This window comes from Balearica regulorum, chromosome Z (assembly GCF_011004875.1).
Source record: "Balearica regulorum gibbericeps isolate bBalReg1 chromosome Z, bBalReg1.pri, whole genome shotgun sequence".
Classification (NCBI taxonomy): Eukaryota; Metazoa; Chordata; class Aves; order Gruiformes; family Gruidae; genus Balearica; species Balearica regulorum.
Window position 1 is genome coordinate 30,630,774 of NC_046220.1, and position 12,233 is coordinate 30,643,006.

General features: G+C 35.8%; 1 protein-coding gene across 2 annotated transcripts in view; it reads right to left on the minus strand.

The window, feature by feature from the left end:
- Positions 1-12,233, minus strand: part of SLC12A2 (solute carrier family 12 member 2) — a 58,932-nt gene that overhangs the window by 12,088 nt on the left and 34,611 nt on the right. For both annotated transcript variants that reach the window (XM_075740356.1, XM_075740355.1), the window contains exons 11-19: positions 12,024-12,131; positions 10,922-11,045; positions 9,422-9,523; positions 8,061-8,216; positions 6,879-6,978; positions 4,431-4,542; positions 2,758-2,898; positions 2,434-2,540; positions 386-465 (exon numbers count right to left, since the gene is read on the minus strand). In XM_075740356.1, coding sequence (XP_075596471.1) covers positions 386-465; positions 2,434-2,540; positions 2,758-2,898; positions 4,431-4,542; positions 6,879-6,978; positions 8,061-8,216; positions 9,422-9,523; positions 10,922-11,045; positions 12,024-12,131 — 1,030 coding nt within the window. The remainder of the gene's footprint in view (positions 1-385; positions 466-2,433; positions 2,541-2,757; positions 2,899-4,430; positions 4,543-6,878; positions 6,979-8,060; positions 8,217-9,421; positions 9,524-10,921; positions 11,046-12,023; positions 12,132-12,233) is intronic.

The window sequence follows — 12,233 nt, forward strand, 5'->3', positions numbered from 1 at the left end:
CCCACACCTGACCCATAGCATTCTTGGATCATGCAACATTTGTTATTTTCATGATTTTAAGACTTGGGTCCCAAATACTTGATACCAGTTTGGCAGCCTCTTTAATTTGTTTCAGTAAAATAGTAAATATTTGGGAAGCAACTATATACAGCTTACAAATACAGGAAGTTGAAACATGCAGAAAACCAAGTTCTGTTGCTGAACATGGATTATTCTTATTTTACATTTCAGACTTACTAATTTCAATGATTTTTCTTCTATAAGAGTGGTGTTTTGGTTTTTGTTGGTTTTTTCCTATGACTTATCTTCATTTAATATTTTCAGAAAGCAGTATTAAAAGGGAATTAGAACGACTATTCACCAGATGAAACAAAATAAATGTTACCTTGGCCCTGAAGGTGAGAAATGTCCAGGCCCTCCTTTAGGCGGATGACAACTACACCATACTGAATATCAAAGGCATCACTAAACAAAAAGAATAAAAGTAGTTTACAACCTTCTCCTTCCCAAAGGACCTACTTCACACACTCTGAACAAATTCTAGTGATTAAACATTGCCGTTTAAACTCCCAAAACATAAATTTGTGTTACAATTTCAGTTTCAATTCCAAACTATCAACTGCATCAGTGAACTGAACACTGTATCTTGAAAAGCAAGAGATAGAAAGGGTATCTATTCCCTTTCCTCCATCTCTCCCCTATGTAAACAGTGATTAAATAAAAGCAACGTGAACAGGTGAGTTAAGGTCTGTACAAATGACAAAACACATTGAGAAATCTAAATTTTTATCTCCCCTCCCCCCCATGAAGGGACTTATTTTGAATAGATCTCATTAATCTAAGAACTAAAAATCTATGACATCTTTCCAAAACATTTGAGTATTAAGAACAGCTATGAAGTTGTAATTTAGAATAAAATCAGCTGTAAGCTATAATATGCCTATTCCCATTATATCTGATGGAGAAGGAACTCACTCCTTTAAAAAGGGGGAAACGTTCATTATTGTAGAAACAAGAAGCCTGAATAAATGGCTGCATAAAAATGGAGTAAAATGAAGGACAAAATCTCCAAGATATAACATAGGAAAACATGAACTTAACAATATCATACAGTTTGTATTAGCCATTAATCATCAGTCTTTTAAATATAAGAGCTCATTACAAACAACCATAAATTAGAGAATTCCCTCCCATGTCATTTCCACAGAGAGAATCTTCTCAATATTTCACTCATTAAACACTTCTCTTTAGAAGTAATAAGACTTGGTTAGAAATGTTCCAAGTATCAACATATTTTATAATAAATGCAAGAAAAATTGAGGTTGGTTTAAGAAGAAAGTGTTTTGCCCATTAGTGAACATTTTAAATCCATTATTTAATGTGTTAAAATTGTACTGATTAGATATGTTTCTATTGTGGGCTTCAGAAGCTTTCAATTTTCCACAGGTTTTCCAGAAATATAGTTGACGTACAGTTACTACCTCCTGAGGTTTCTCTTTTGGGATGTGGAGAACCACATGACTTGTTGCACTTGAGAGATCTTCCAGCACAAGCCATTGCAAAATAAAATAGGAAAAAAAGGAACACCAAGAACTAACCAACATGTTTCCTTATTTTTCACTGCATTTGGATCTCCTGTTTTTCTCTTAAGGAGCTGGGAGAGTGGGAGTGTATTTTCTTTTTTTCCTTTTCTAATCTCTGCCTGTAACTCACCATCCTCCTCTTCTTTTAAATCCACAATATACGAGAAGTGTAAAGCACAAATGAAGCAGGCTAAACAACACATAAGGAAAACAAAAAAACCTCTCTGTGTAAGTGAAGCAGCAAGTTTTGGAGGTTTAAGTGTTTGTAGCACAAGTTATTCTATTAAATTTTTCAGCCAGAACTGGTGTGCCTTTCAGTACTGTCAGATTACACTTCGATTTCTTTTCCCATCTCCTTTTTGACTACTGTATTACTTTGGGTGTCAGTATTGTGTATCTTGCAAATAAAATATTTCTCGTATATGACAGCAAGGTTTAATGAAGATAGAACTTCATCATGAGTCGATTCGTTCTCTACTACACTTAATCTGTACAGAAGAAATGTTGGAAACCCCCTGCTTTCAACAGAAACTATGCTTTAAAGAATTCAGCAGACTAGTACATAAGACTCTAGTTCCATCTCTAACAACAGTAACTCTTAAACATCAGATCACACTGCACAACTCTTTCTAGACACTGAGTTGTTATATAGAAATCTGTTTAAACTATAAAAAACTTCTTTATTAATTTCCATATCAAGAAAAAGACAGTATTGAAGAATGCTAGATCAGCAACACAGAAAAATCTGAGTCTACCTGAAAGAGACTTCATCCAATTAAGATGTTCTTGACTTATTTCCAAATGTACTGAAATGGAACATGAGAACTACATCTCTGCATTTTCTACTTACTGGAATAAATTGATATAGGTTTCAACATCTCTCATGTCACCTTGTCTCCAGTTTTTCTTAAATCCAACAACAAGGGTGTTAGGTCTCATTCTACCCAAACCAGCAGCCTAAGAAGAAAAAAAATTATTTTTTTTTAAAAACCCACGTTACTGAAACAACTAAAGGTTCTTTTATTTTCTTAAGCAGAAGACCAAGTATTTTTCATCAAAGTCTTAAGATAACTTTGCAAAATGAAAATACTTTGAAGTATAAAAACACTTCTAATTTTGATGTTCATGTTCACCACTTCCATTTAAAAAAAAAAAATATTTGCGAGAGGTGTACCTGCATTAAGTATTGTCCTCCATCCCTCAAGTCCTCTGCATGCACTGGCGCATAAAAAGCCTTCATCTTTTTTTTAATTAACCATCGCTGATATTTAGCCAAATCAGTTGACAGTTCCTTCATGGCTTGCCTCCGAGGACCCTTTCAAAATAAGAAAGTGAAAAAGAGGAGAGGGAACAAGAATTATGAGCATGAATAGTAATAAAGACACCCCCCATTTTTATTTTTAATTTCACTGCTAGAATCCTATTCAAACTTGAAGAACCTCAAAACATGCTTCCACACTATCAAAAAACCCAAAACGACAAAATACCAGACATTGTCAGCATCAAAGAGTGGACCAGATTCTCATTTTTAGGAAGACGATTACTCAAACTTTAGCAATCTTGTTCCTGCAGAGCACAACCCACTTCCCCAGCTCGTAGCACAAGCTTGTCCTCCAAAGCATAAGGTAGTTTTAAAGAGAAAAGGCTTTCTAAGGAAACAGACACAAATACAGAATGACTTTAATATTAGGCTTCATGAGACTATTTGTTTCAAGCTGAACAAGATCGGATATGATTCCAGAAAAGTCTCTAATCAGAATTGCCTTCCTACAAGAAGGATGACACTACCTTAATTCTTTTCAGTACAGCCCTACTTTTGAAAGACAGTAATTCCATCTGTGGATGGAATACTCTCCAGCATTACTCAGTTTGTTCTTTGCACTTACTGAAATTTTAAGTTTGTATAGACAAGGGTTAAGAGAATTAAGGTTTCTGAAGACAAAAGTGGCTAATATTTGCTTAACAAAATATATGTTCTGTGAATTGCATTAACTTGATTTATTTTTCTCTGTTCATTAGATCAGAAGTCATATTTAGTAAGTATGATAAATTTACACATATTTAAGAGTAATGACTCTTTGTATTTAAAGTTACACTTGCTTAAATGTTCTTAGTGATGTGACAGAAAAAAGTTTGGCCTTAAAACATGAAGCTAAAATATGCAATCCCAATACGCTAAAACATATTTACCAATGTTTACCAGATGCAACACCCTCTCTGTAGCTAAGTGAAGTTTTGGTACGGATCACAGTATGACAGCCACCTTATACCACAGTTAAGACAACACATGAAAAGCATGATTTTGAAGAACAGTTACTTGAAGCTTGCTTCCTCCCCGCCCCCCCAACCCCTACAGTCTGCTATTTTAGACCATGCTTTGCAAGAAATCTACACAGGAATCTATCTCCCTGACACAGTAACACTGAAAGGAAATCTAGCTGTGTGCTGTGCGTTATTTTGACCAACTGCTCTGTCCAAAGCATGAGAGACTGCACGAGACTCTGACACATGGACAGAGAGACCCGGGCTCTAATCCAATCTGCACTTCCTATTACACTTCCTCAGCATTTAAGCATCAAATGACCAAAGAAACTAACTTTGCAAAGCTTTTCCTGTAACATACCTAACAGGAATAGTGGTAACCCATAAGTGGATCCTACCAGTAAGTCTCTCTTTGCACTTCTCATGTCTAACAATACTTTCATTGAAAAAACAAACAAAACAAAAACCACAATAAAACAAAACCAACAAAACCCCACACAAACAAGAACCAAAAAAAGCAAATAGGTTAAAAAACCCCTCACCAAACGCAAAACATAACTTTAAGTAAAGATAGAATACATTTACCATATGTACGTGGCCACAGATCATCAAGCCCACATTCTTGGTGAAAGCATGGACAAGGTGAAGCAAAGCTGGACGTGAATTTGGAGCACCTGTCATAATTAAGCACTGAGGTCTAGAATTGTGAATAGATGAGGAGAAAAAGAGGTTGGAATTCATTTCATCTGGAAGTTTCATGTGTGGTTTTTTTTTTTTATTAATAGAAAGAAGTTTCTTCCAAATATTGGCCATAAGAACATAATCATCACTGGAGAGGCTGGAGAGGTAGTAACCCCATCTGCAAGACTATGTAAATTAAGTAAAGATCAATTTTTACATAACCATCAGCACACCTATGATTAATTGGTTGCAAACGTAGTAATCCCACTACAAATTTAAAAGATCAGAAACAGACTGTAGACGAGACTAAGTCAGAGGGATTAATTTCTTCCTCCGTATCTAAATCACATACCTTTGCATTTTCCAGCTTAGACTGTGTGTCCAACAAGAACTGGAATCATACGCTTTTTTTTTTAATTACTATCATTCAGAAGCCAGAGCGAAAAAACTGCAAGTACATTACTCTAGATGACTTTCTAATCAATTTTAAAAGATTAAGTGTCCAGACTTGAGAATTCATTTCAGGAAATAATTTTTCCTATCACCTAAAGTGATCTGTCTCAATCTCTATGGCAGCTGCAGCTCGTTTTCCATATTGGAATCATAGAAGAGAATCATAGAATCATTTAGGTTGGAAGAGACCTTTAAGATCATTGAGTCCAACTGTTAACCCACCACTAAACCATGTCTCTAAGCTCCACATCTACACATCTTTTGAAATACGTCCAGGGATGGTGACTCAACCACTTCCCTGAGCAGCCTGTTCCAGTGCTTGACAACACTTTCAGTGAAGACATTTTTCCTCATATCCAATATAAACCTCCCCTGCCACAACTTGAGGCTGTTTCCCTTCATCCTATTGCTTGTTACTTGGGAGAAGAGACCAACATCCACCTGGCTACAACCTCTTTACAGGCAGCTGAAGAGAGCAATAAGGTCCCCGCTCCACCTCCTTTTCTCCAGACTAAACAACCCCAGTTCCCTCAGCTGCTCCTCATAAGACTTGTTCTCCAGACCCTTCACCAGCTTCACTGCCCTTCTTTGGACATTCTCCAGCACTTCAATGTCCTTCTTGTAGTGAGGGGCTCAAAACTGCACACTGTACTCAAGGTGTGGCCTCACCAGTAAGGAGTACAGGGGGAATGAACTCAGAAAGCTATATACTAGCTTGCCAAACAAAAGAGCTAAAATACTTCCAGTGCAATCTTAAACACATACTGATCAGCACAGCATTCAATTACTGTATCAGCACAAGCAGAAAGTTACACTTGCTGATTCTGCATTCTGGATTTAACCTCACAGAATGGTATCTGTATCAAGAGTCTCTGCATGAACTCCTTTTTAAATTCTGCCCTAAGAATGCAAAGTCTGCCTTCACACACCACAGAAGATTTTAGTAGCTAGATTCTCTTGCTAATACACTGAGGATAACAGATAATACAACTATACAGCTGCAAGGGATGATAGAGATTTTCTAGACTAAGTGTCAATAGTGTAAATCCTGTACTGAGCATAGGTCACATGTAGGAGGTAACTGCTCTATTTGAAAAGAGGTCAACAGAACTGCCATCCTTGGAAATACTCAAAAGCCTGACTGGATATGGCCCTGAGCAATCTGATATAACATCAAAGTAGGCTCTAACTTTGCTGCCAGATCTATGGCGAGTCAGTTGATTTGGGGATTGTACAAGACTACATCATTGAATCTACAATTCTATTTATTTGGAGGAATGTAAATCAATACTTTTGTTACAATTTTTTGAAGCATCTTTCTTCTACAATAGCTTATTCCAGAAAAGTGATATAAATACTACAGGTGGATCCTTGAGTTGGACCTTTCTGAGTAGCCATGCTAGCAGACAACAAATCAGTTCTCTCCAGTTGTGTGAGAAACACTCATGTAGTCTGCCATTACTGAAGGACAATGACAGAATATGTCTAATGTGAAATAGCTTTTGTTCAGGACAACATACACAGTATACAGATCTTGGGGATTTTAGGTTAGATCAGTTTTATCCCAAGCATATGGACTGAATGCTCATTAGCAGTTTGGAGCATATCTTCCAATTCAGTTTCAAAGAGGAACAAAATTCACGGTTCACAATGAAAACCATGAGGCATCTAACAATAAGCAGGCATCATCCATTACTTGGTTGTAAAGTGCACTCTTAATCAGAAATAACATGCTAATGTAAATTTGTCTAGAGTATGTCCACAGTGGTGAAATTCAAAGTTGTTACTACCCAGAGGAGGTGAACAGGCATTTAACAGAAACCATCACAGCAAACAGCGTGACATTACCCTACTGAATACATAGTATTAAAGACATAGGAAATTACTTCTAACTGTTACCTGAAGTTTTTCACATGATCTTCCACTCCTGAGAGCCGAATAGAATGTTGTAGTGCATTCAAGTAAGTCAAAGCTTGCGTTGAGGATCCCCAGTTCACATCTGTTGGAAGATTTGAAGTTCCAATATATTATTTAAAGCTGTTCATTGTAAAACTACACGATCACAAAATGAATGTTAAATATCAACTGAAAACACAGAAGATTTAAGCTACACCTTGGTATGTTCTACAAAATACTAGTCAAACCCTACAGCTAAGCAATTATATTTAAAGAAAATATTTCTGTAAAAGTTTTAGCAAACAAGTAAGAGTTTGGTATTTTACAATTACAGGAAGGAAGAACTGAGGTTTTTCCCCCCAGCATTTCAAAGATTGTGACAACTTCAGAGTAAAAAAAAAACACTTCAGGAAAAAATGCCATGTGTAGTTATTTTATATCACAGTGAAGAAAAAGAAACCTCAAAATACTGCCTCAACAAAGTCATATACTTTCAGTGAAAAACTGCTAGATTAAGCAGTTCCTTTTACATTATTATTTTTATAAGGAAATGGAAGATCCCAGTCTCCTCTTTATTTGTTCCCATATACATCTTTTGATAGCTACAATGAATTTATCATCCAAGTACTTCATTAGCTTCATAGCCTCAGATGTAGAGTTTTCCTTATTTTCAACTTCAGGAACACTTTTTGGTGCAGTTCTGCTCCATCTTGCATTTATGATCACACAGTGCTCTTAGAAGAGGGAAGAAAGTTTACAAATTGTTGTTCATAGCTATAGGAATGGCTTACTGAAATAAACAACCACCACTCAAATCCCTTTTTAATTCAGAAAGTTAAGGGAGCATCCTCCTTCACTTTCTATCAAAACATAACATGCTTTCCTAGTGCCTTTGTTGCTGCAACCCAAACTCATTCCATACACATCTTTTCTTCTGATTTTCATTCAAATATCTGTCTAAGTGCAAGGCGTGCATCCTGATAATTAGGGAGGAGGGGAAACAACAGCAGTGACTATATAGACATAATTACATTTCATTACAACTAAAAAGCCTGGAACAGAAATTTAAATTAGTCGGCCAAACAGATATAAGTTCTCTTTTTCTTTTTCTTAAAGGCCACCACTTTTTTCTTTGTTCTACATCCTTCTTCCCCCAGCACAATCAAAAGAAGCCCCTATACACACCTGGTTTCTTGTAAGTGACATAAATGTAGAGTCCAAGAACTATGACATACGTTAGAAGTGCTGCCCACCAATTAATGACGAACATCACAATGCAGCACAGAATAGCTCCAACAAGAGAAATCCACATATTGTAGTATTTGAAAGCAGGGCGCCAGCCTAGTCAAAATATGATTTGGAGGACAGAAGAGAAAAGAGGGAGGAAATTAATTTAATCACTACTCCAAGGGAAGGAAGGTGCTATTCCTTTTTTCTTTCCCTAGTGTTTTGCATCACACTTCTTGTGGATGTGTAACAGTTTCAGTAATGTACAAAATAAAGACTTGGTACATCTATGCTTTCAATTTTCCAACACCTTTCAAATGAATTTGTGTCTTTCTTACATAGATATGTAACTGTTCCTAGTTTCGCTCTCTAAAAGCGTATCTCAAGAGGGAAGTTTGCAGATGCTCGTGCCAGTACGTCTATTAAATCAGGCTACAGGAACCTTTGGCAATAGCTTGCCTGACAATTGATTTTTGCTTTCGAAGGTAGCATAACATGAATCGTCAGCTCATGACTCACCATCTTACTACTAACTTTCTAGCTGTGTATTTTTACTATTTACACATGGCCAGAAATTGTCACTACATGAAAAGGAAAAGGACAGATATATCCAAATAGAACTTGAATATGTCAAAATACTGGACTGTCACCATTTTAAATCCTTATTAGTCACAAGACTATCCAAAATCAGGTAAATACACACTCATACCCCCACTAACACAGCCAAGATTAACAAGACATAGAACTGTTGCGTAAAAAAAGTTATGCACGTGCTCTGGCAAAGCAGTGTTATCTACCAGTTCAGCAACTTAAGAGACTTTTAAGGGCATTATTTCAGTACAAACTCATAGTAGACTGGGTACAATATACATCTGTTCTGCAAGTACTAGGTTTTGGCTTATTCCTGTAATGTAACTAGCCTCCTACAGCAAATGTGGCAATACCACCTGCAACTCCAATTTCTTCTGGACTGGAAGATGAAACATATGAACAGGGAAATCCAAAGATGACAAAAGGGTGATTCTTGAATGCCAGATACTCTATTAGCAAGAAAGCTTTCTTCAAGAGATTCTGAGTAAACACAGAATCATCTTATGTTCCCTCAGCAAAGATGACAAAATTAGTAGCTCAAAAGCCCTACTGCATCACTCAGTCCTCTAAATTTCAGAAAACTCAAGTACACACCATATTACACTTGTAATTCACATTCACAATGAGTCAAATAGATTAAACAATCATTTACATTAATAACTTTTAAATTGTATTTATGCATAAAGAAACTGCAGGCTAAACTCTTACATTCAAAATGTAGTTCCTACCTGGAGATTTTGCAAGAGAAGCATGGAATACAGAGAAGTTAATCAAGGCATATGAGGCCAAGAAGAAGTTAGAAATAATTGGAGCAATGACATTCAGTTCAGCTGTAAAACAAAAAACAAAGAGGCTGTTATGAAAGATATCATCCAATGGCATTGTAGAATCCAGAGTAAAAAAATCTCATACAAACAACTTTATTTTCTGATGTACTCTAAGGAGAAGCAGTTTGTCCTTTCTGTTCAATAGAGAGTAAACGAGAGACCATAGAGATACTAGCTAAGTTATCTTCTAATAGTCAGGATGCATAACTTTTATTTTTAAAAATATAAACACTTTTCCACACTACCAAGCGTTCAAAGACTAACGCTTTTGAAGCACTACATACTTTCTCAAAATTGAGAATATTTCTTTCCTATCGTGGCTTGATCAAACAGTGCACTGGGCTCTGAAGAACATCAGGAACAGTACACAGAGCATTAATATATTCACAGCACATCTCTAGCTCAATTCTCAAAACAGCAAAGAACAAGATACTACTAAGTTTAAGAGACAATCAACCATGGTGAATGACAACAGCAGACAAAGTTAGTGTCAGTCATGTGACAAACATGTTAATCAGCCTGCATTTTAAATGAAAAGTTGCATTAATGGTACTAGTATAGTGCATAATTACACACTAATGCCATCACAGCGGTGATGAGTACACCCTCTTTAGTGAAAGAGATGGAAGAACCTGACACTCTCCTTTCTTTGAGGCAGCATGGTACAAAATATTTATATGTGTACTTTCACCATCCAAAAAAGTGATCAAAATGCAGAATGTGCCATGTTAGTCTGCATGTTTCTACTTGTTGTAATCAAACTTCCAGTCAGCATGCTGCAGTAGGGACATCATGGGTATTCCTGTGCTTTAAGGAGACTTTGGGCAGGTATGAAAGAGCAAACTGGGAAAAGAAGTTTAAAAGCACTGATACAGGACTCATGGACAGACACAGCACAATTAGTTTGCCATCTACATAGAAGACATTTAATTCTACCTAGACTATCTTTACCTTTAGCAACAGCAGCATCAGCATTCATCTGTATTGTTTGTAACTTAACAGGAAAACACACTTTAAAAAGTATTGTTCATGCAAGTTTGCTATTTACTGAAGCTGTTTAATTATTAAAAATCTGAAATAAACTTTCATATTACAAGACAACACCTCTCTACCTTAAGCAAAAGATGTATTTTTAGTGATAGTATCTAAATACAGATACTTGTGGTTATTAAGAAAAGTGCAGTACTGCTACAGTTCAATTCAAAATTTATTGCAGTTCTAGACAGAGTTGTATCTAGAAGATCAGCGAAAGTAACCCTTGAAATAAATAGATTTAGAATGCTGGCTTAGAATTAAACTGTGCATTAGACATCTATGACACTGTCATCAAGTCATGATATGGAATAGAATGTTTTGTAAAGGACAAAAGGATATTGAGATTTATTATAATTTCAAACTAACCAATTAATATGAATCCAAGAGCAATTAAAAATGTTAGAAGATATCCTCTCAGTGGTTCATTGTTCTTCCCATAGCCTTTAGCAAACATCTGAAATCCTGGATAAATGTTATCCTTGCACAAAGCCTAAGAAAAAACAAGATTCAAGAGTCAGCATGCATTTTGTTCAAATTGTGTTCGTATAATGCTTACTAATGCTGTCTCCCACTGCATATTATTTTCCTGAAAGAAGATGGTTTATAGCATTCACGTACTAATTCTATTTTTAATGGTCTTTGCATCTTGACATTTTGCGTTTGCAATATTCTATCCTTCAGTAATCTCTAAGAACATGCTTTGCTCTTCTGCGAGTAATTGACTATTTTGCTTTACTGGTGTCTTACAATCATAAAGAGTCTTTCTTTAGAGACTAAGTTTTCTCAGAACGTGGAAAGTTTGCCCAATGTATATACTAGTTCTCTGCATTGATACTCATGCTTCTGTTCTGCAACAAAATCCCTTCTATGTTTGACTTCCTACTGAATTTTTGGGAAAGAAGGTCATTAGAGGACACTAAAGTTTTACCCAATTAAAGAGAATTTGTAAGACAGTGAGATTAAATGGTTGAAAAGAAGGTAAAGCAAAATGCATTCAGGAACACCAACAACATCAATGTAAATTATTTACATGATAACTGGTACACAATTATTTTGATAATCTATTAATATGGATTAAGATTCCACACCTACAGGTTGTACTTCATGTTGTCTCCTGTGATTACTTGGAGAGATAAACTAATCTCTTATCTTTGTATGTGCTCAACCATTACAACAAAAAAGCATCTAAAGGAGTTTTTAAATTTCTGTAATGTTAGTTACACAATAACTAATCTCTAAACTAACCAGAAACGCATGAGATCAGGAACAAATTATAATCTGGCTACATTTAGTAACAGTAACCCATTGTTTTCCCATTCTAAGCAACATGTAAATATTAGATCAATCTAGTGATGTTAAATGGTATGAATCATCATTGCAGTATGTCAGAGTCCCCTTCCAAAACTTCTGATTCAAAAGTCAATTGAAATTATTCTTTAAAAGATTATAGTTTTGCTTCCATACTCACCTGGAAGATCTTAGGTGCACTCACAAGAGATGCTAATGCAGAAGACAGGGTGGCTGAAAAAATACCTGCAGAAATCAGTGGTGCAAATCCCGACACCATACTCATCACCTGGAAGCAAATTTTTTTTTTAAAGAATATGAAAAAGGATACTATAGAAGTGGATGATAACATTAACTACACAAACAAAAAATAAAATACAGTGTACCCTCC